The 19,794-nt window shown below is 42.0% G+C and overlaps 1 protein-coding gene across 1 annotated transcript in view; it reads right to left on the minus strand.

Moving 5' to 3' along the window:
• SLIT3 (slit guidance ligand 3) overlaps nucleotides 1-19,794 on the minus strand; it is a 780,962-nt gene that overhangs the window by 341,118 nt on the left and 420,050 nt on the right. The window contains exon 5 of the mRNA XM_034778698.1: nucleotides 13,524-13,595. Within this exon, the coding sequence (XP_034634589.1) occupies nucleotides 13,524-13,595 (72 nt within the window). The remainder of the gene's footprint in view (nucleotides 1-13,523; nucleotides 13,596-19,794) is intronic.

Below are 19,794 nucleotides of genomic sequence, written 5' to 3' on the forward strand. Positions count from 1 at the left end.
GAATTGCTACTTTGAGGTGTATTATTGAGTGACCAGAGAGATTGGTTTTTGAATGTTATGATTCCTGATGTCAGATTTGTGTCCATTTATTCTTTTGCGTAGAGACTGTTCGGTTTGGCATATATCACATTGGTAGATATGTAGGTGAACTAGCCTCTGATAGCGTGTCTGATGTGATTAGGTCCTATGATGGTATCCTCTGAATAGATATGTGAACAGAGTTGGCACCGAGGTTTGTAGTAGGGTTTGGTTCCTGGGTTGGTGCTTTTGTTGTATGGTGTGTAGTTGCCTTTGAGTATTTGCTTCAGGTTGAGGGGCTGTCTGTAAGCGAGGACTGGCCTGTCTCCCAAGGTCTGTGAGAGTGAGGGATCATCCTTCAGGATAGGTTGTAGATCCTTGATGATGTGCTGGAGAAGTTTTAGTTGGGGGCTGTAGGTGATGGCTAGTGGCATTCTGTTACTTTCTTTGTTGGGCCTGTCTTGTAGTAGGTGACTTCTCAGTACCCTTTTGGCCCTGTCAATCTGTTTCTTCACTTCACCAGGTGGGTATTGCAGTTTTAAGAATGCTTGATAGAGAGTCTGTAGGTGTTTGTCTCTGTCTGAGGGATCAGAGCAAATGCGGTTGTATCTTAGGCCTGGTCTACACTAGGCGTTTATGTCGAAGTTAGCGCCGTTACATCGAATTAACCCTGCACCCGTCCACACCGCGAAGGTATTTAGTTCGACATAGAGGTCTCTTTAATTCGACTTCTGTACTCCTCCCCGACGAGGGGAGTAGCGCTAAATTCGACATGGCCATGTCGAATTAGGCTAGGTGTGGATGGAAATCGACGTTAATAGCTCCGGGAGCTATCCCACAGTGCACCACTCTGTTGACGCTCTGGACAGCAGTACGAGCTCGGATGCTCTGACCAGCCACACAGGAAAAGCCCCGGGAAAATTTGAATTTGAATTCCTTTTCCTGTCTGGCCAGTTTGAATCTCATTTCCTGTCTGGACATCGTGGCGAGCTCAGCAGCACTGGCAACGATGCAGAGCTCTCCAGCACTGATGGCAGTGCAAGCTCAGAATAGAAAGAGGGCCCCAGCATGGACTGATCGGGAAGTCTTGGATCTCATCGCTGTGTGGGGCGATGAGTCCGTGCTTTCCGAGCTGCGATCCAAAAGACGGAATGCAAAGATCTATGAGAAGATCTCTAAAGACATGGCAGAGAGAGGATACAGCCGGGATGTAACGCAGTGCCGCGTGAAAATCAAGGAGCTGAGGCAAGGCTACCAGAAGACCAAAGAGGCAAACGGACGCTCCGGATCCCATCCCCAGACATCCCGTTTCTACGAGGCACTGCATTCCATCCTCGGTGCGGCCGCCACCACTACCCCACCACTGACTGTGGACTCTGAGGATGGGATAGTGTCCACGGCCGGATCCTCGGACATGTTAGCGGACGGGGAAGATGAGGAAGGAGATGAGGAGGACGAGGCAGTCGACAGCGCTCACAACGCTGATTTCCCCGACAGCCAGGATCTCTTCATCACCCTTACAGAGATCCCCTACCAACCCTCCCCAGCCGTTACCCCGGACACAGAATCTGGTGAAGGATCATCCAGTAAGTGTTGTAAACATCTAAACATTTATTTGTAACAGAACATGATTATTAACAATGTAAAAAATGGGTTTCTCATGATTACTTTGAATAACTTAACGGTTCAGTCATGGGCAGTGCAAGTATTTCAAAAAAATCTAGCAATGTCCGGTTTTGCATGATTGTCCTGCCCAAGCCGCTCTACTGTGTAGTCCCTGCTACTGCAGCTACAGTAAGATGCGGTCTATATGTCCGGGGATGGAGCAGAAATCCTCCTGGGACATCTCAAGGAAGCTCTCCTGCAGGTAATTTGAAATCCGCTGCATTAGGTTCTTGGGGAGAGCGGCCTTATTGGGTCCTCCGTAGTAGGACACGTTGCCGCGCCACGAGACTAGCAAGTACTCCGGAATCATTGCTTGGCACAGCATGGCGGCATACGGCCCTGGTCTTTGGAGGCTTTCCCGGAGCATTCTCTGTCTGTCGCTCTCAGAGATCCTCATGAGGGTGATGTCGCTCATGAAGACCTGCTTTGAATGAGGTAGGGGAATGTTATTAGTGTTGGCTGGTTTGCAGCCACGCGGTGGAGGCGGGAAAGGGTCAGCCGAAAGGGATCGTTCCCGGGGACAGCCGCGAGGGTGTGGGACAGGAGCAAACTTCCTGCTTGCCGGATTGCTGGCAGCAGGGACCGACATTGATTTCAATGTGAAATGAGGCCATTGCTAATATTAAAGTTTTAAGCTGCCACGAATCTACGGCTTACCATGTCTGCCTGCAACAGAAATTCCGTTGTCCTGACAGGGTTCTCAAAAGTGCTCTGCAAAACCACAGACAGTGAATGCGAAGGCCGAGAATTCGACCTTGTGCTGAGTGCGCATGTGATAGGTGCTGTGCATGGTCCTGTTCACAGAGAAAGACTATGTTCTTTGTTCACAACTACATTTATCTTTCTGAGGAATTCACTCCCTTTTTCCCATTCCCACAGCCCCATCTGCGACTGTCTCACAACCTAGCCTGTCATCACACTCCCAGAGGCTAGGGAGGATTAGGCATAAGAAGAAGAGGACACGGGAGGACATGTTCTCCGAGCTTATAGCCTGCTCCAGAGCACAGGCAGCACAGCAGACCCAGTGGCGGGAGAACTTGTCCCAAATGCACCAAGCCAACATGGATCGGGAGGAGAGGTGGCGTCAGGAAGACCAGCAGGCGACTCAAACCCTGCTTGGACTACTGAGGGAGCAAACGGACACGCTCCGGCGCCTTGTGGATGTTCTGCAGGAACGGAGGCAGGAGGACAGAGCCCCGCTGCAGTCCATCTCTAACCGCCCTCCCCCGCCACCAAGTCCCATACTCCCTTCACCCAAAGTGCACAGAAGGAGAGGCGGCAGAGTCCCTGCTAACTCTCACTCCACCCCTGCAGAGAGCTCGAGCAGCAGAAGGCTCTCATTCCCCAAAGTTTGACAAGTTCTTTCCTTCCCGCCTGACACAAGCCCCCGTCCAAGTTTCACTTCCCAGTCCCCTGTGTAGTTGTTAATAAAAAATATGTTTCTGTTAACTACTGTTTCCATCATGTTCTTTTGGAGGAGGGGGGGAAAGGGGGTTGGTAATTGGACAGGACAGTCACCTTTGGCAGGGTACATAGTCGGGGGCAGGCACAGCAGCAGGGCACATACATAGTGCAGTGATGCAGTGACTACTTACCCTGGTTAGTCTGGGAGGTTCTTTTCATGTTATGTGGTGGGAGGTGGGTTGCTCTGTGACTTTGTGGCACGGGAGGGCAGTTAGAGATCTGAAGCGGCGGTCCTTAGGCAGGATCACAGAGCCACACAGCAGGGGATCTGTAAGCGTCCCCCCCCCGCCACAAAGTCACATAGTACCCCCATACACACAGTCCCTATCAGGAGGGGTGACAGGCTCCGTTGAAAGAACCATCCCACCGCACCGGAGCCTGTCAGTCCTTCAGTTTAGAAGCTGCATTCGCGCGACTACACTACACCCGCTCCGCACCACAGTCTGCGTCCCAGTTTTAAAAAATTCCCGCGAAAACAGTATTACAGAAAACGGTGTGCTTTAACAAAGTAGAACTATTTTTATTTTGAAACGTGTGTTGGAAGTGGGGTGAAGGCTTCTCTGTACACAAAATTAGAAAGTCACAGGTTACCCTGCTCACTCAGGAACTTTGCTTTCAAAGCCTCCCGGATGCACAGCGCTTCCCGCTGGTCTCTTCTAATCGCCCGGCTGTCTGGCTGTGAGTAATCAGCAGCCAGGCTAATTTCCTCAACCTCCCACCCCGCCATAAAGGTCTCCCCCTTGCTCTCACAGAGATTGTGGAGCACACAGCAAGCTGCTATAACAATGGGGATATTGGTTTCGCTGAGATCACAGCGAGTCATCAAGCTTCTCCATCTCCCCTTGAGACGTCCAAAAGCACACTCCACCACCATTCTGCACTTGCTCAGCCGGTAGTTGAAGAGTTCTTTTTCAGTGTCCAGGGCACCTGTATAGGGCTTCATGAGCCAGGGCATTAGCGGGTAGGCTGGGTCCCCGAGGATGACTATAGGCATCTGCACATCCCCAACAGTTATTTTGTGGTCCGGGAAGTAAATACCTTGCTGCAGCCGTCTAAACAGACCAGAGTTCCTGAAAACACGAGCGTCATGAACCTTGCCCGGCCATCCCACGTAGATGTTGGTAAAACGTCCCCTGTGGTCCACCAGTGCTTGCAGCACCATGGAAAAGTAGCCCTTTCTGTTAATGTACTGGCTGGCCTGGTGGTCCGGTGCCAGGATAGGGATGTGAGTTCCATCTATGGCCCCACCGCAGTTTGGGAATCCCATCGCTGCGAAGCCATCTATGATCGCCTCCAAGTTTCCCAGGGTCACTACCTTTGGCAGCAGTACATCAACGATTGCCTTGGCTACTTGCATCACAACAACCCCCACGGTAGATTTGCCCACCCCAAACTGGCTCGCGACTGACCGGTAGCTGTCAGGCGTTGCAAGCTTCCAGAGGGCTATGGCCACTCGCTTATGGACAGTCAGGGCTGGTCGCATCCGGGTGTCATTGCGCTTCAGGGCAGGGGACAGCAACTCACAAAGTTCAAGGAAAGTTCCCTTCCGCATGCGGAAGTTTCGCAGCCACTGTGATTCATCCCAGACCTGCAGCACTATGCGGTCCCACCACTCAGTGCTTGTTTCCCGTGCCCAGAATCGCCGTTCCACGGCATCAACATGACCCATTGCCACCGTGATGTCCTCGGCGCTGGGTCCCCTGCTTTCTGAGAGGTCTGTGCTACTCTCACACTTCAGGCCATCACCGCGTTGACGTAGCCTCCTCGCCTGACTTTTCTGCATCTGCCTCAGGGCAACCTGTATGATAAGCTGCGAGGCGTTGAGAGCGGCCACAACTGCAGCGATGGTTGCAGCGGGCTCCATGCTCACAGTGCTGTGGCGTCCGCGCTGTCAATGACTTGAAAAGTGCGCGAAATGATTTCCCGCCGGCGCTTTCAGGGAGGGAGGGAGGGCGGGAGTGAGTGATGGATGGATGACGACAGTTACCCAAAAGCACCCTCGACACATTTTTTTACCCAGAAGGCATTGGTGGCTCGACCCAGAATTCCAATGGGCAGCGGGGACTGCGGGAACTGTGGGATAGCTGCCCACAGTGCACCGCTTCCAATGTCGACGCTTTCCCCGTTAGTGTGGACTCACAAAGTCGAATTACTGTCCTTAGTGTGGACACACACGTTCGACTTTGCAATATCGATTCCAAATATTCGATTTAAGTAAAATCGAACTACTCTCGTAGTGTAGACAAGGCCTTAGAGCTTGACTGTAGACAATCGACCGTGCGATGTGGTCTGGATGAAAGCTGGAGGCATGTAGGTAAGTATAGCGGTCAGTAGGTTTCCGGTATAGGGTAGTGTTTATGTGACCATCGCTTATTAGCACTGTAGTGTCTAGGAAGTGGGCCTCTTGTGTGGACTGGTCCAGGCTGAGGTTGATGGAAATCATTGAAATCTTGGTGGAATTCCTCAAGGACCTCCTTCCCATGGGTCCAGATGATGAAGATGTCATCAATGTAGCTCAAGTAGAGTAGGGGGCGAAAGGGGACGAGAGCTGAGGAAGCGTTGTACTAAGTCAGCCACAAAAATGTTGGCATACTGAGGGGACATGCGGGTACCCATAGCAGTCCCGCTGACTTGAAGGTATAAATTGTCCCCAAATCTGAAATCATTGTGGGTGAGAACAAAGTCACAAAGTTCAGCCACCAGGTTTGCCGTGATGGTATCGGGGATGCTATTGTTGTTTCTCAAGCTTGCAAGTGTACACAGTATAGTGTCATAGTAAAGATGGAAAAGGTTTATCCCGACAATCCCACCCTGATTCCCTGGTGGCAAACACAACACACTAAATTCTCAGTGCAATCCCTCTTTATAACACTTTAATTCAACATGAGAATAAAGAAAAAATTCTGTATCAAGAAATGCCTAGTACCAAGACTTAACCTCTCTCCTTGACTGCTTTGTGCATTATGAGAAAAATCATATTAAATGCACAATGCATTGTTCAGGGAATATGCACGTGCATTTCACTCAATAACATCTTTTAAATGATGTAATTGTGAAATATTTGGTTTTTGCATTTATAATTAGGGATGGATCAGATGGTGAAAGTTAAACAACATATTCATTAAATTAACAAGAGTTAAGTTGATAACACATTATTTTAATAGTACAATAATGCTGCATTACCATGGAATTTCTCTGAAGGTGAATGTGACAGCCACAGGGATACCTCCTGAATACATTATGGTCAATACCACAATGAATAGCAATTACAGGAGTTAGAAAGATTTAATCCACTGGAATACTTAGAAAGTAATTGTGAATTTAGGGATATGAAGAAAACTTTTAAAAGATTTTTAGTTATAAATAATATGATCCATTCATCCCTCAAAGGATACATGAGACTTGTTTCCAGAAAAAATTTCTCATATAAATGGTTATACTTTATCTCTGAACGGTTAGGCACCTCTGAAGATGCTCAAGAAATATCAATGTTCAGGATCAAAGCAATGTGGAATCCATTCAAAAATACCAATTTATTTGCCTTTTAAACTCTCATATATTGGAACATATTTAAAATATTGTGTGTCTCACATAGACATCAGAGATAAACACTTGTTGGTCAGCCTCTGTGTACACAAATACAAAAGTATAAACATGCAGGACCCAATTTCCTTCTCATTCAGTGGTTTTATATTGGTATAATAATTGACTTTAATATTTACTCCAGATTTTACACCTTCTTAAACTAGTGGATAATCAGACCACTGATTCATTTTCTCTTCCCCAAATAATCTTGTGCAAACTCCAACATTAATGTACTGTTAAATTGGCAAATTCATCCAGACAGGAGTCAAGAAATGAAGACTGGGATTTTCAAAGGGCCTAAGAGTTTAGGGTCCCTTGAAAATCCCAACCTAAGGTTGTTAAGGTTTCAATGCAACATTAATTAAGATGTGCTGCACACTGTAATCAGAGCTCAGCAAATAATTCATGATCACTTACCTTCTTTCTGCTTGTGAAATATCTGCAAGCATATTGTCATTTCCTCAGATTTATTCATTATTTTAATTAGACTATTTCCTTCTCTCTCTCTCTCTCTCTCTCTCTCTCTGTGAATGGATCATGAATATTGTAAATAGAAACTGTGTTGCTTAACTGTGATAGGTAAGAAATGTCACACAACATTGTTCCTGTTCTCTGCTTGTGTGAGTGCACAAGCAATTGTTCGTGTTAACTGAAAAATTCAGCTTTTGTGAAAACTTGAATATGCAACTTGGAAATTGATTTTTTGAAAATGCTAATCTGATAAATGTTAACAGAAAGTAAATACAAAAGAAGTATGAGCATATACCAAGAGAACTCATTTAACAAGTAGAACCAATATTCACAGAAATGTTTTTGCATGCTATAATGTTCTAGATATGGCGGTATGTATTTAATAGCAAAATAAATGTACATTGGTTTACAATGGTAGACCATGCTATGTAAGTGCATTGGCAAGCGGCAAGGTAAGCATTGGCTGCGACACACAAACAGTGTTGTGAAAACAGCTGGATTTATTAGTCAACTGGAACACAGCATAGGAAGTCCCTAGGTTAGCATAAAGAAATGAAGGTTCAAGCATAGAGCATTCCGGATAGCCCAGAGACCAGCCAAGCTGTAGTGAATCCCATTATCCAGCCTCTGCCTCTCTCAGTCTGATCGTGGTCACTTCCCAGGTGAGAACCCTGACTCCTTCCAGCAGTCAACTCTTATTCCCCCCACCTCACACCTTCCCAGTCCTTTGTTTTTAAGATGGGATCTTCTTTGTTCAGCTTCCTTGCTGAGAGGTGTGGGAATCCATCTCCTTCAGGGTCATTGGTTGCTAGGTGTTACTGTCCTGGTGACTGGATTTGCCATTGTCTTCTCAGATTCTCCAAATGATATGCCTTGGCCACTCCCTTTCAATGATTCATTCAGACATAAACTGCTAGGTGTCATTCACACTTATGTTTCTTTGCCTCACCTTGAGAGCAAACAGTCCTCGTTCCCCCCCCACACACACCCGGTAATCACACAAAATATAGGGAAACTGAAGCACATATAGACTCACAATGGTTGAGAACCACTGATTTAAAGATATCACTTGAGAGAGGTTTTAACTTTTTATCCAGTGGCAAGTTGGCTTATAAACCTTAGCAATATTTTTCTCAGCAACTGCAGGGACAGCAATCTGTGTCTGGAAGCAGTCGCCATCTTCTCTAATGGACCATGGTAGACAAACGATTCATACATTAATTATAAAGGGAAATTGACAGTAGATATGAGAATAAACTACTTATCCAACTCCCTAAGTATATTTTCTATCATCAGTATTGTTACCTCTAAACAGCAGAATTTCCTGTATATATAAACCAAAGCCCCTTGTACCATGTTCCAGTCTTGTAACATTAAAGATGTTTGTAGAAAGATGTAAGTAGGACGTTTGCTACGGAGAGGCACTTCAAAAAAGAGTGTTCCCATGGGGTCTACAGTAAAAATACCAGATTGAGAAGCTAATAAAAGATCTATTATGTAGCTAAAAATGCTGTAGTGCGCTACTGGAGCCAGCTTCACCATCATAGCTGCCAACCCCACCATGTCCTGGGACCCTGGACCTTCATCCTCATCATTACATCACCCCCACCTTCACTAGCTGAAACCTTACCACCCCTGGGATTACGGTGAGTCGCTCATTTCTCTCTCTTCTCCCCACTCCAGCATATGCCCTTTTCTTTCTCCATCTTATTTCTTCTCTTTCCTCTCTCTTTTTGTCCTTCTGTCTAACAACAACTTGGCTTAGCCAGCCAAGACTGCATATACAGTGATGTAAGGCTATGACTAAAAAGAGGCAACTAAATGAAATGTCCTAAACAGCCTGAGACTGGTACGTTTCCAGTTCCAGGTCTCAGAGTGGCCGATAAGACCATGTGGTGTGCCTGTGTTTTTCCAGCCACAAGATTGCAAGTAAAAGGCAACACCAGAGACAGAAGCTGCATTTTCTATCTTGTTCTCTTCACTCCCTGTTTCGTATGCTTGGCTTGTTTTTCTATTCGGAAATCGGATCAGACTAACAGCAGCAACAGCTCTAGCCCATCTCTACTAACTTCTTCTCTTTTCCTCAAAAACACAGTTATTAGCATCTTTGATACTAAGAGAGTATCAAACAAGGAGGGTTTCCTTCTAAAAACTCTCTCCAGCGAACGGGAAAGGGAACAAGGGATGTTGTTAAAACGGAAGCCTTGCTGCTTAATTTACATTTTAAATGATTTAACTGTTCTTCCTTCTTTTCTTTATCTTTAATAAAAAGGTTAAAGTGATGTTTAATGGTGTGTTTGCCATGGTACCAAACAGGTTGAAATCTCTATATATCAAATCCTGAACTTGGTTTAACACTGTTTAATATTGGACAGTGACTGGGTTATGTTAGCATAGATTCCATCTTAATTAAGACAACATTTTTGTTATTGTGACATTTTATTAACTTTTATGTACTTTTTACAGTTGTGCCTACAACTAGAGTAAATTTGTAGGCCCGATTACTACAACATAATCCTTTCTTTAATTAACTAATTTTGATTAGGACTGGACATTTGTTTATAAAATTACAATTATAAAAATACCTTTATTTTAGTATAAGCAGATAGCAAAAAGTAAAAGAAAAAATATATGATTATATTTTAAGGTTTGTAATTTTTTTATTTCAAAATTGGAATTTATAAATTTGACTCGATTAAATACCACAGTTATGTCTAACAATTATATCTTATATTTAACAGTTAAAACTGTTAACACAGTTTTTAGAAGTTAATAAAACTTAAGAATTTACAATATACTTTATTTTTTAGTTAAAATAAAACTTAAAATTTCTGCTGTTTGTAAAATGGTTAAGAATAAACTAGTCTTTTCTTTGGCTGTATGTTTAGGATAGGTAAGGATTTTTTTTTTTGGCTTATACAATTAAAGCTTTATATTTACATTTGTGATAACTGGGCCTACACATTTATCCTAATTGTAAACTCAATGGTAAAAAGTAGGTAAAAGCTTACAAAGAGTCACAATAACCTATAGTAACAAATGTTAAAAAAAGTGTAACTCCCTCTCTCAAAAAATTAAATTAGTCCAAATAAAGGAAACTACTAATACAACTCAAACACTGTGTTATAATCATGCTTAATAAACAACCAAAAATAAGTGAACCAAAATTAAGATATCAAAAATTATGCCTAATTAATAAACAAAATAACACAAAATGGGTTATTCCACCTGTGACTCCCTGGCACCCCAATATTCACCACTGTCATGTAATTAGGCTATGTGTTACTGAAACATTTTGTGAGGTTGAAAACACCCACAAGCAGCCTTTCAGGTACAACAGTAAAAAGTCCAAACAATGTTAATGGTTTACTGAGGAAATGCACACCACAATAATGATAATAATAAGTAAAAAAAAGTTTTTGTGGTCTGTTCAAAAGCATCTGGAGGTACGGATTTGGCCCGTGGTCCACCTATTGACTATCCCTTCCCTAGACTGATGTGGATGGACAGACATGTCTTAAGATCAGAAAATAATTCAATTTCCTTAGAAATCAAAAGATTCTCATTGCAGATGTCCCAAATGAAGCACAAAATATCCATAAAATAGGGTAATGGAGACCTATGTCTGTACTCAAGGCAACACTAAGCTAACATCATTCTGTTCACTTGAACACTCACACAATCTAATGTAGAAGGGGAGCTGTTTATTGCATGTACTTTAATTCAAATTACACTGCTATTTCATATCTACGGATACAAAGACACTTGGTAATACCTAACCATCTACTATGCTGTGATTGCTGCTTATTACATAGAGCTTAATAGTCTCAGTGTTAACCTATGCTCCACCTCTCTGTTTGTTATATCCACCTATTATCTCTTTGGAGCAGGCTCAGGGTTTACATTATATGTGCACACAGTGCTTAGCACAATGGGGTCACTATCTCTGACAGGGTCTGTGCGTGGCTACTGCCACAGCCATCCTCCTGGCCAACACATCGGGGACTGAACCAGTCACCTCCAGAGCTAAAAACATGTGCCAGGGGTAGGAAACCCATGGCACGCGTGCCAAAGGCGGCATGCGAGCTGATTTTCAGTGGCACTTACACTGCCCGGGTCCCGGCCACCGGTCCGGGCGGGAGGGCTCTGAATTTTAATTTAATTTTAAATGAAGCTTCTTAAACATTTTAAAAAACTATTTACTTTACATACAACAATAGTTTAGTAATATATTATAGACTTATAGAAAGAGACCTTCTAAAAACGTTAAAATGCATTACTGGCATGCGAAACCTTAAATTAGAGTGAATAAATGAAGACTCGGCACACCACTTCTGAAAGGTTGCTGACGCCTGTACTACACCTTGTGCTAAAGAGTCAAGGCTCTGTAACTGGGGACTGTAATAATGCATGTCCTCATGGCACAGAGGAAGACCTATAATACACACTTACCAGAAGGTTACACTATCACAGTGCTAATACTCCTATAACATGACATATGTTATGTATGTTACACAGTTTTACAATGAATTTGAGAGACTTTTGCCTCCCTTTCTTAGTCTAGAAAGCAGCCGTCCTCAGGGGAAGGAGACCAGGCACTGAACCTCTCCCTCACTGACAACCTGCTGGCTATAACCAGGCTTGTTTCAAGATGGCCCTATCTTGCCTCTAACAGTAGCAATGGAGTGGAGTTTTGTGATACTAGCATAAGACAGTGCAGCACATATGGCCTCTACATAAGGTGCAGCCATGGGAAGGTACAATAGGAAATCTTTACATAACCATATTCCTTTGTTGTATGTTTAGAGAAAGCCAACGGCCAAACTAATTTAAGGTAATTGTATTACCACAAATAAACAGATTTTACTCTTAAATGGCTTTTATTAGAAACACAGGACAGGAATGCAAATGTCAGAAAGAAAATAAACCTGTTCATCAAGTTAATTTCTTCTGCCTAGCAAAAGTCATACCATTTTCTCACTTTCTTTTCTCTGAAATTCGTGCTGGATCTGTGTAGCTCTGACCTATGCTCTGTAATATAATTACCTGCACTCTTAGAATGAAGCTGTGGAATGAAGAACAAAAAAACCAACTTCAGCGAACATCGTGATGCTGTTCCCTTTCAACTTCTTACTGATCTACTGTATTGTTTCCTTTGACTAATATATGTTAGCACATAGTCTGTAATTTAACCAAACTTTGCAAGGTAAGATTATGCATTGTTGGCATAGTAGAGTCTCCAAATTTAAGAATATAATCTGCACTTCTGTCTTTGTTCAGAACTCCTACTAATGGATGGGAATTGTTTTTGTGGACTGAGGGGAGCATATAGGTTACAGTCAAAGAACATCTTTCTAGGTGCAGGGACCATCTTTCTGTGTGTGCTGCATAGACCTGAGCCCACATCTAACGCTCAAATAAATAATAGCAGTAGCACAGAGAATATAAGAATGTAACAACTTAAGAACGGCCATACTGGGACAAATCAATGGTCCATCTAGCCCAGCATCCTGTCTTCCAAAAGTGGCCAGTGCCAGATGCTTCAGAGGGAATGAGCACAATAGGGCAATTTATCAAGTAGTCCAATCCCAGCTTCTGTCAGTCAGAGGTTTAGGGACACACAGAGCATGTGGTTGCATCCCTGACCATATTGGCTAATAGCCATTGACGGACCTATCCTCCATGAATTTACCCAATTCTTCTTTTAATCCAGTTATATTTTTGGCCTTCACAATCCCTTGGCAAAAAGTTCCACAGGTTGATTGTGAAGTGTATGAAGAAGTACTTCCAGATGTTTGTTTCAGACCTACTATTAATTTCACTGGGTGATCCCTGATTCTTGTGAAGGGATGAGTAAAACTTCCTTATTCACTTTCTCCACAACATTCATGATTTTATAGACCTCTATAATATCCCCACTTAGTTGTCTCTTTTCTAAACTGAACAATCCCAGTCTTTTTAATTTCTCCTCACGTTGAAGCTATTCCATATCTAATCATTTTAGTTGCCCTTCTCCAATTCTAAAATTTTTTTAGACAGGGTGACCAGAATTGTATGCAGTATTCGAGGTGTGCACATACCATGGATTTAAACAGTGGCATTATGATATACTCTGTCTTATTACCTATCCCTTTCCTGATACTATAGTTCATAACATTCTGTTTGCTTTTTTGACTGCTGCTGCACATTGAGCAGATGTTTTCAGAGAACTATCCACGATGACAGCAAGATATTTTTCTTTTGTGGTAGGGTAATAGCTAATTTATACCCCATTATGTTGAATACACTTCACAACAAACAACAAATAAGGCATCACTTACAGGTTCTTCACATCAGTAATTCCTCGAAAGGCCTTCCTTGGGATTCCTTGAATTTGGTTTTCACTTAGATCTCTAAACAAGAGAAGAGGAAAAACACATCATATTAACAAAGAGAAAACATTTCCCTAAACTGCATTACGATAATAGAATATAACCAGTTTGGCAACTACAGACTTGTTAGTCTTTGGCAAAGAAATCCCAGTATTTCCTTTAAAAAAAAAAGTGGTGGCATTTGTTAAAAATGGCTATACAAGTAACAGAACTTCTACCATATGTCTATGGGCTATCATATCGATCAGTGCGTGTGACTCACTACCACGATATTTGCAGCACAAAAGTGCACCTCAGCTTTCTAATCTTTTAATTTTGGTGCAAGTGAGGCTTTTTCCCATTTCTCCCATGACATGGTATTAATCTACCTGTTTAAAAAGCAAATAAAATTGATACATTTTCTTAATAAAATTTTAAAATGCTGGGCTTTCCTATGATCAAATCTTCAATTTACTTTGACATCGATAGCTTACCTGGATGAACAGAATCACAGAATCAAATAATTTACTCAAATTAAATGCAAAATAAAACAAATAAAAATTCGACTAGTTTTGCTCAGAAGACATGCTGCGTATCAATTAGAAAAATTACATTTTTAACCTACAGTAAAACACTTTCAGATGTGTTCTTCACAGATCACTCTCAAATATCGTTGCTCTTAAAATGTTACAAAACTTTTGTAAGTTAGAATGTTAGGATTTGCATTAGAGGCGGCACAGGTAGCAATGCCAATACTTCAGGTTGCCAAACTTCTAATATAGGTATGTCTACACAACTACTGTGAGCATGTTTCATGGCCGGGGTTGACAGACTTGCGCTAGTGGGGCTTGTGTGCACTAAAAATAGTAATGTGAACCCTCTGGTTCAGGCTGGAGCTTGGGTTCTGAAGCCTCCAAAAAGGGTGAACTTCAGAGCCAATGCTCCAGCCCAAGCCTGAACATCAAAACATCTCCATGGCTACTTTTAACACGCTAGCCTGAGCCCTGCTGGCATGAGTCTGTTGACCTGGGCTGTGATACTCACTCCCAGTAACTGTGTAGACATACCTTATAAAAACCCATATTCATTTGCTTATTATTTTGCCAAACAGTTTGTGTTGAAATTATTCATGCTAGGTCCCTGCCTCAGGCTGAAATTCTGAGGGATGTTTTAGTTAAAATTGTTCAACCATTTACAGGAACAAGATTAAGGGGAAATAAGTTTTTTGCACATGATTAAAAATTCTTACAACTGTTTTGTTGAGAAGGTCCAGAGCCTCTAGGCTTAGGAGCAATAAACTGGAAATATGGAAGGGGTCTTCTAGTGTCAGAGATTTGGATGTCCAGAAAAATTCACCCAAATGTGGCCAACAAGCCATGAACCTCTGAAAACTACCATTCACACATTCTCAGGAGATGTTTCTTAAGAGTCTGGCAGCTACATTCTCTGAAGATTCGATCTGCATGGAGCATGCTCCATTCCCTCACAGCTATTACACGCAACTGGACTGTGCATGTACCATCTCCAGACCGTGACTGAGGTTGGCTCATCCCGGGAACATAAGGCTGAGCAAGACTTCCTGTGAGATTGCTCCTCCTGGCAATGGGCACTGGAATTGAGAGCAAGGAGACTGTCTCTCTGGTACTCACAATGCTCCCCATGCTGGCACCCAATCAGCAAGGAGAAATAGGCGACTTGATTCAAATGCAAAGAAACAAAGCGGGGTGGGGCGGGGTGGGGGGGGAGAGATTAGGAGCAAATGAATAGGAACAGGGGAGAAGAGGGGTGGGTGAGGAGAGGAAAGGAATGGGAGGGAGGGGTTGGAGAAAGGGCAGAAGCAAAGGGATTGGAAGAAAATAGGAGCAAAGAGAGGAGGGAACATGGCCAGGACAGCATACTACAGATTCTATCAGTTTGTGCGATCATTATGTTGTGTTAAAACATTCGTTATGATAAAAGGAATTTGCCCTGGCATGAGACCAGAAGTCTGGTTTTCAAATGATTATTAAAAGTAAGTGGCAACAAACATAAGATATGCCACTAGATATCTTTTTCTTTTAATAAAAGAAATTGTGTATTGCTGTGAGATCCCAATCCAGTCTCTACCAAATTGGCTTTATTGAATGTCAGTCTTGGAATCAGAGCATTTCACAAAAGCCCATGCTGATGTTCCAGGTCAAGCCATGTCACCGAGGGCATTCTTCTGTTTGCTGTCAGGCAGAGAGAGAGAGAGAGGGGTGGGGGGCTATGTCCTTGACATCAGACTAATTCAATTTATACCAGTCATCTAGTCTACACCAAATTCTTGTAGTAGACAATTGTTCACTCAGACTCTCACCATCGAAAAGATGTTGTATACAAGAGACTCTTTTTCAAACTAGATCCAAATTCCTTCCCAATTTGTCTGCCCTTCCTCCCCCTCTCCTTTCTTCTGCTACTTGCCAATGACAAAAAAATCAGTTGTTTGAGGATGGACCTTCATCCCAGACAAACAAATCCGCAACCACTATAGATAGAAGAACAAAGCAAAGGATGTTTCAGACCCACATGAACGTAAATCTTGTAGAAAACTGATTTCACAACACCTCCCCTAGAACAATTGGCTTTGGTGTGTGAAAGACCACATGGGAGAGCTATTGTTGCTGGTGAAAGAGTGGCAAAGTGTGATTAAGATGTGGAAAAAGAAATAAGGGTTGAAAGCAAGAGAAGGACGCAGAACAAAATAAAAAGGGCTCGGCGTCGTGAAATTATGAGACCAAATCAAATACATCCAGAAAAAAAACAAAAAAAGCCGTAATTCATACTTTAATGTTTTGTTCAAGATTTTTATTACACATTGCCTCAATCACCTTCAAAAACAAAATCCTGGTTTCAAGCAATTCTTCTAACAATATTAGGGACTAACCAGGCTAATTTATGCTATTACCTTCTGCTTTCTCCCCATGCCTAAGCATTTTCTGCAGACAAGTAAAAACAGGAGACTGTAGGAAATTCATCCATTTTCTATGACAATCTGCTTGTAAATTGTATTAATTTTATTTTCCATTGAGACTCTCCTCTGGCTAACAATACTGCCTCTATAAATCTCTAGGATTGTGTATTGATTTCATAAATACCTCCAGTGATCTGACAAACTGACAGCTTTAATGGTGTTACTGATGCAGCATGGAGAAAAAGTTCAGTGCTGCATGCTTCATTTTATGTAACTGCCCTTTCACAATTATAAGCTTGCCTTTTTGAGATGGTTACGAATAGTGTGTTTATCTCTGTTTGATAACAATATGCCAAATTATTGTTAAGCACCTTTCATAAGCAAATAAACTACCACCAGATCCATCCAAAACACTTTACAAAATCTGTCTATAATGTATAGAAGCTGAGTTCTAGCCAATTGGTCTCACAGTTTATTTCGTTTCACTTTATTTCATCTCCACTGCTATTTTGTTCCGTAACGAAGGAAGCATCAAAAGCTCTCTTGTGAATATTAACCCAAAACAGAAAAAAACAAAACTAGCAAACAAAAAAAATGAATAACTATTTGTAAGCAGAAACTATGGAAAAATAGTTAAAATGAACTATCACAAAATAAAAGATTGATTAGAATTTTGGAATAAAAATAACAAATAAATTATTAATCATAATGCAGTCCTGAATCCTTACACAGTAGTTTTTATCCACCTATCTCAAAGAGTGTAACAGAGGGTATGAACCAGAGTCTCTAATTTATAATTTATCACCAAGGAAGTTAAGTGAAATGAATTTCATCTTTAGACCAAAAAAACACAAAACAATCCACACCGTGTAGACAACACATACGGCCCATCAAATATCACTCAATGTGATGGTTTGTGAAACATGAACTCTAAGATGTGCTGTTGAGCCTCTGAAAGCCAGATATTAAACAGCGTATCCTCAATGGGCCATCTCAGAGAGAAAGCAGCAAGACCAAAACCTTAGTGTTTTTGCAGATAAGACGAAAAAACTAGTTAGGAGAATGAGGCGCTTCCCTTAGATCAAGGAAGAAGTGTCTGGACATGCATTCTGTCCTGTACAGGGGCACGTTGTTTAGGAGAGACGGTACTGGACTGCGTGAGGTAGGAATTCAGAGGGGACAAGAACACAGCCAGGACTTGTTCTTGGGACATGTAAGATTGTTTTTGGCCTTTTGTACACAATGCAGGAGTGCACACCACTGGGCTAAATGTGCACCGTGTCACGCTCTAACTGGCCTATTTAGACCCTGCTGGTGCATACTAAATACTCGTGAGTGTGCATTTATGTAGTCCTGTTTCAAACAGTATATTAACACACAGTAGGGAACTTTTAATGCACACCAGCAGGGTCTACATGAACCAGCTAGTGCATGACATATTGGTGCACACAAGAATTTACCCGCTCTTGGCAAGTACTCCCACAGTGTAAACAAGACCTCGGTCTGTAACTAAACTATCTAGGTTAGATTATAAGATGTATAAATTTAGACATGTTAAGCATATTGCTTCTTTTTGTTTTACTCCACCTTCTCCGTTTTTAATAGATCTTGGTTTATTAGGAGATCTACTGCTGAATGTGAAAGTTTCACCCGTCGATCCTCAAGAACATTGGTTCTCAACCAAGGGTCCACATACCCCTGGGGGTACACAGAGGTTTTCCAGGGGGCACATCAACTCATCTAGATAGTTACCTAGTTTTAAAACAGGCTACGTAAAAAGCACTAGCGAAGTCAGTAAAAACTACAAACATGAGACATGTTTATACTCCTCAATATACTATACGCTGAAATGGGAGTACAATATTTATATTCCAATTGATTTATTTTATAATTATATGATAAAAATGAGAAAATAAGCGATTTTTCAGTAATAGTGTGCTGTGACACTTTTGTATTTCTATGTCTGATTTTGTAAACAACTGAGTTGAGGTGAAACTTGGGGGTACACAAGACAAATCAGACTCCTGCAAGGGGTACAATAGTCTGGAAAGTTTGAAAGCTACTGTTCAAGGAAACAAACTCTGCAACTTTGAAGGAAAAGTGCTGAAGAGTAAAGAGTTACTGGAGCCAAATCAGGGCATGGGGGAAACCATCTTTTCCCAGCAACGGGTGTTGCTAAATGCTGAGTAACATGTGCCAGGGGAGAAACTATGAAACCAAGGAAGCAACAAAGGTTGACACTAGGGTTAGGTAACTAACAGCTTTTACCAACATTAATTCTAGCAACACACCCTTGAGGAATTCAGATATTCTCCTCATTTCGCAGATGGGAAAATAGAGGCACATTATAAAGCAGCTTGGCTAAGGTGGACTGTGACTCAGAGGCACAGCAGCTAGCTGACCAAATCCAGAAGTCTAGACTAGACTCAACCCTTGGCATGCATCAATACGTTTTTATTTTTTATTTTACTCATAACTTATTAAAATGCTTTGGACACAGATTTACTCTATTTGCAAGCATAATGCTTGAAATAGGAAATGCAAGGGCTTTAATAAAAGGATTGCGGAAAACAAAAACAAAAAAACCCACTAGCATCACTAAGTGGCTCTATTGCCTTGACTAAAGTGCTGTTTTCTAGGTTCCTGCTTTAACACTCCCTGGGTGCACTGAAAGTGCGATTTCAAGTGCCTTCCACAGCAACAGATATCAGGTCTATTTTTTTTTTATTTACTTGCCAACAATGGAAGAATAAAATAAATCAGTAAATTGAAACACTGGCTCTTCACACACTCATACGACAAGATCCTAAACTTAAACTGAAGATCTAAAAAAAATCTAACTAGCTGCTTAAAAAGTAGCATTTACATTACAATGTCATTGTAAAATAGATGCATGCTGATGAAAAACACATACATTGACATGCTTGGTTTTTCTCTCTCCCTTTTGTTATTTTAATTTTTTGCATGCCGAAGAGTTACCTGCCAACCTTTTCTTGTATGTACAGACACTAACATTAAAAAGACTCATTTTAAATAGAGAACTGACTGAGAAGAAATTGGATTGATAAATATTTATTTAATGCTGCTCTTTTACGATTCCTCTTTCTAAGCTGAAGTAAAGGACCCCACCAAATACAGTAACATTTAATAAAGTATCTGATTTGCCTCTTCTGCCTAGAATGCATAGTTTAGATATGCACACACTCTAAATGTATGTCTACACTACAATTAGACACCCACGGCTGATCCTTGCTAGCTGACTCCTGCTCCGGGAGCTTGGGCTGCAGGATTGTTTAATGGCTGTGTAGT

The sequence above is a fragment of the Trachemys scripta genome, chromosome 8 (assembly GCF_013100865.1).
Source record: "Trachemys scripta elegans isolate TJP31775 chromosome 8, CAS_Tse_1.0, whole genome shotgun sequence".
Classification (NCBI taxonomy): domain Eukaryota; kingdom Metazoa; phylum Chordata; order Testudines; family Emydidae; genus Trachemys; species Trachemys scripta.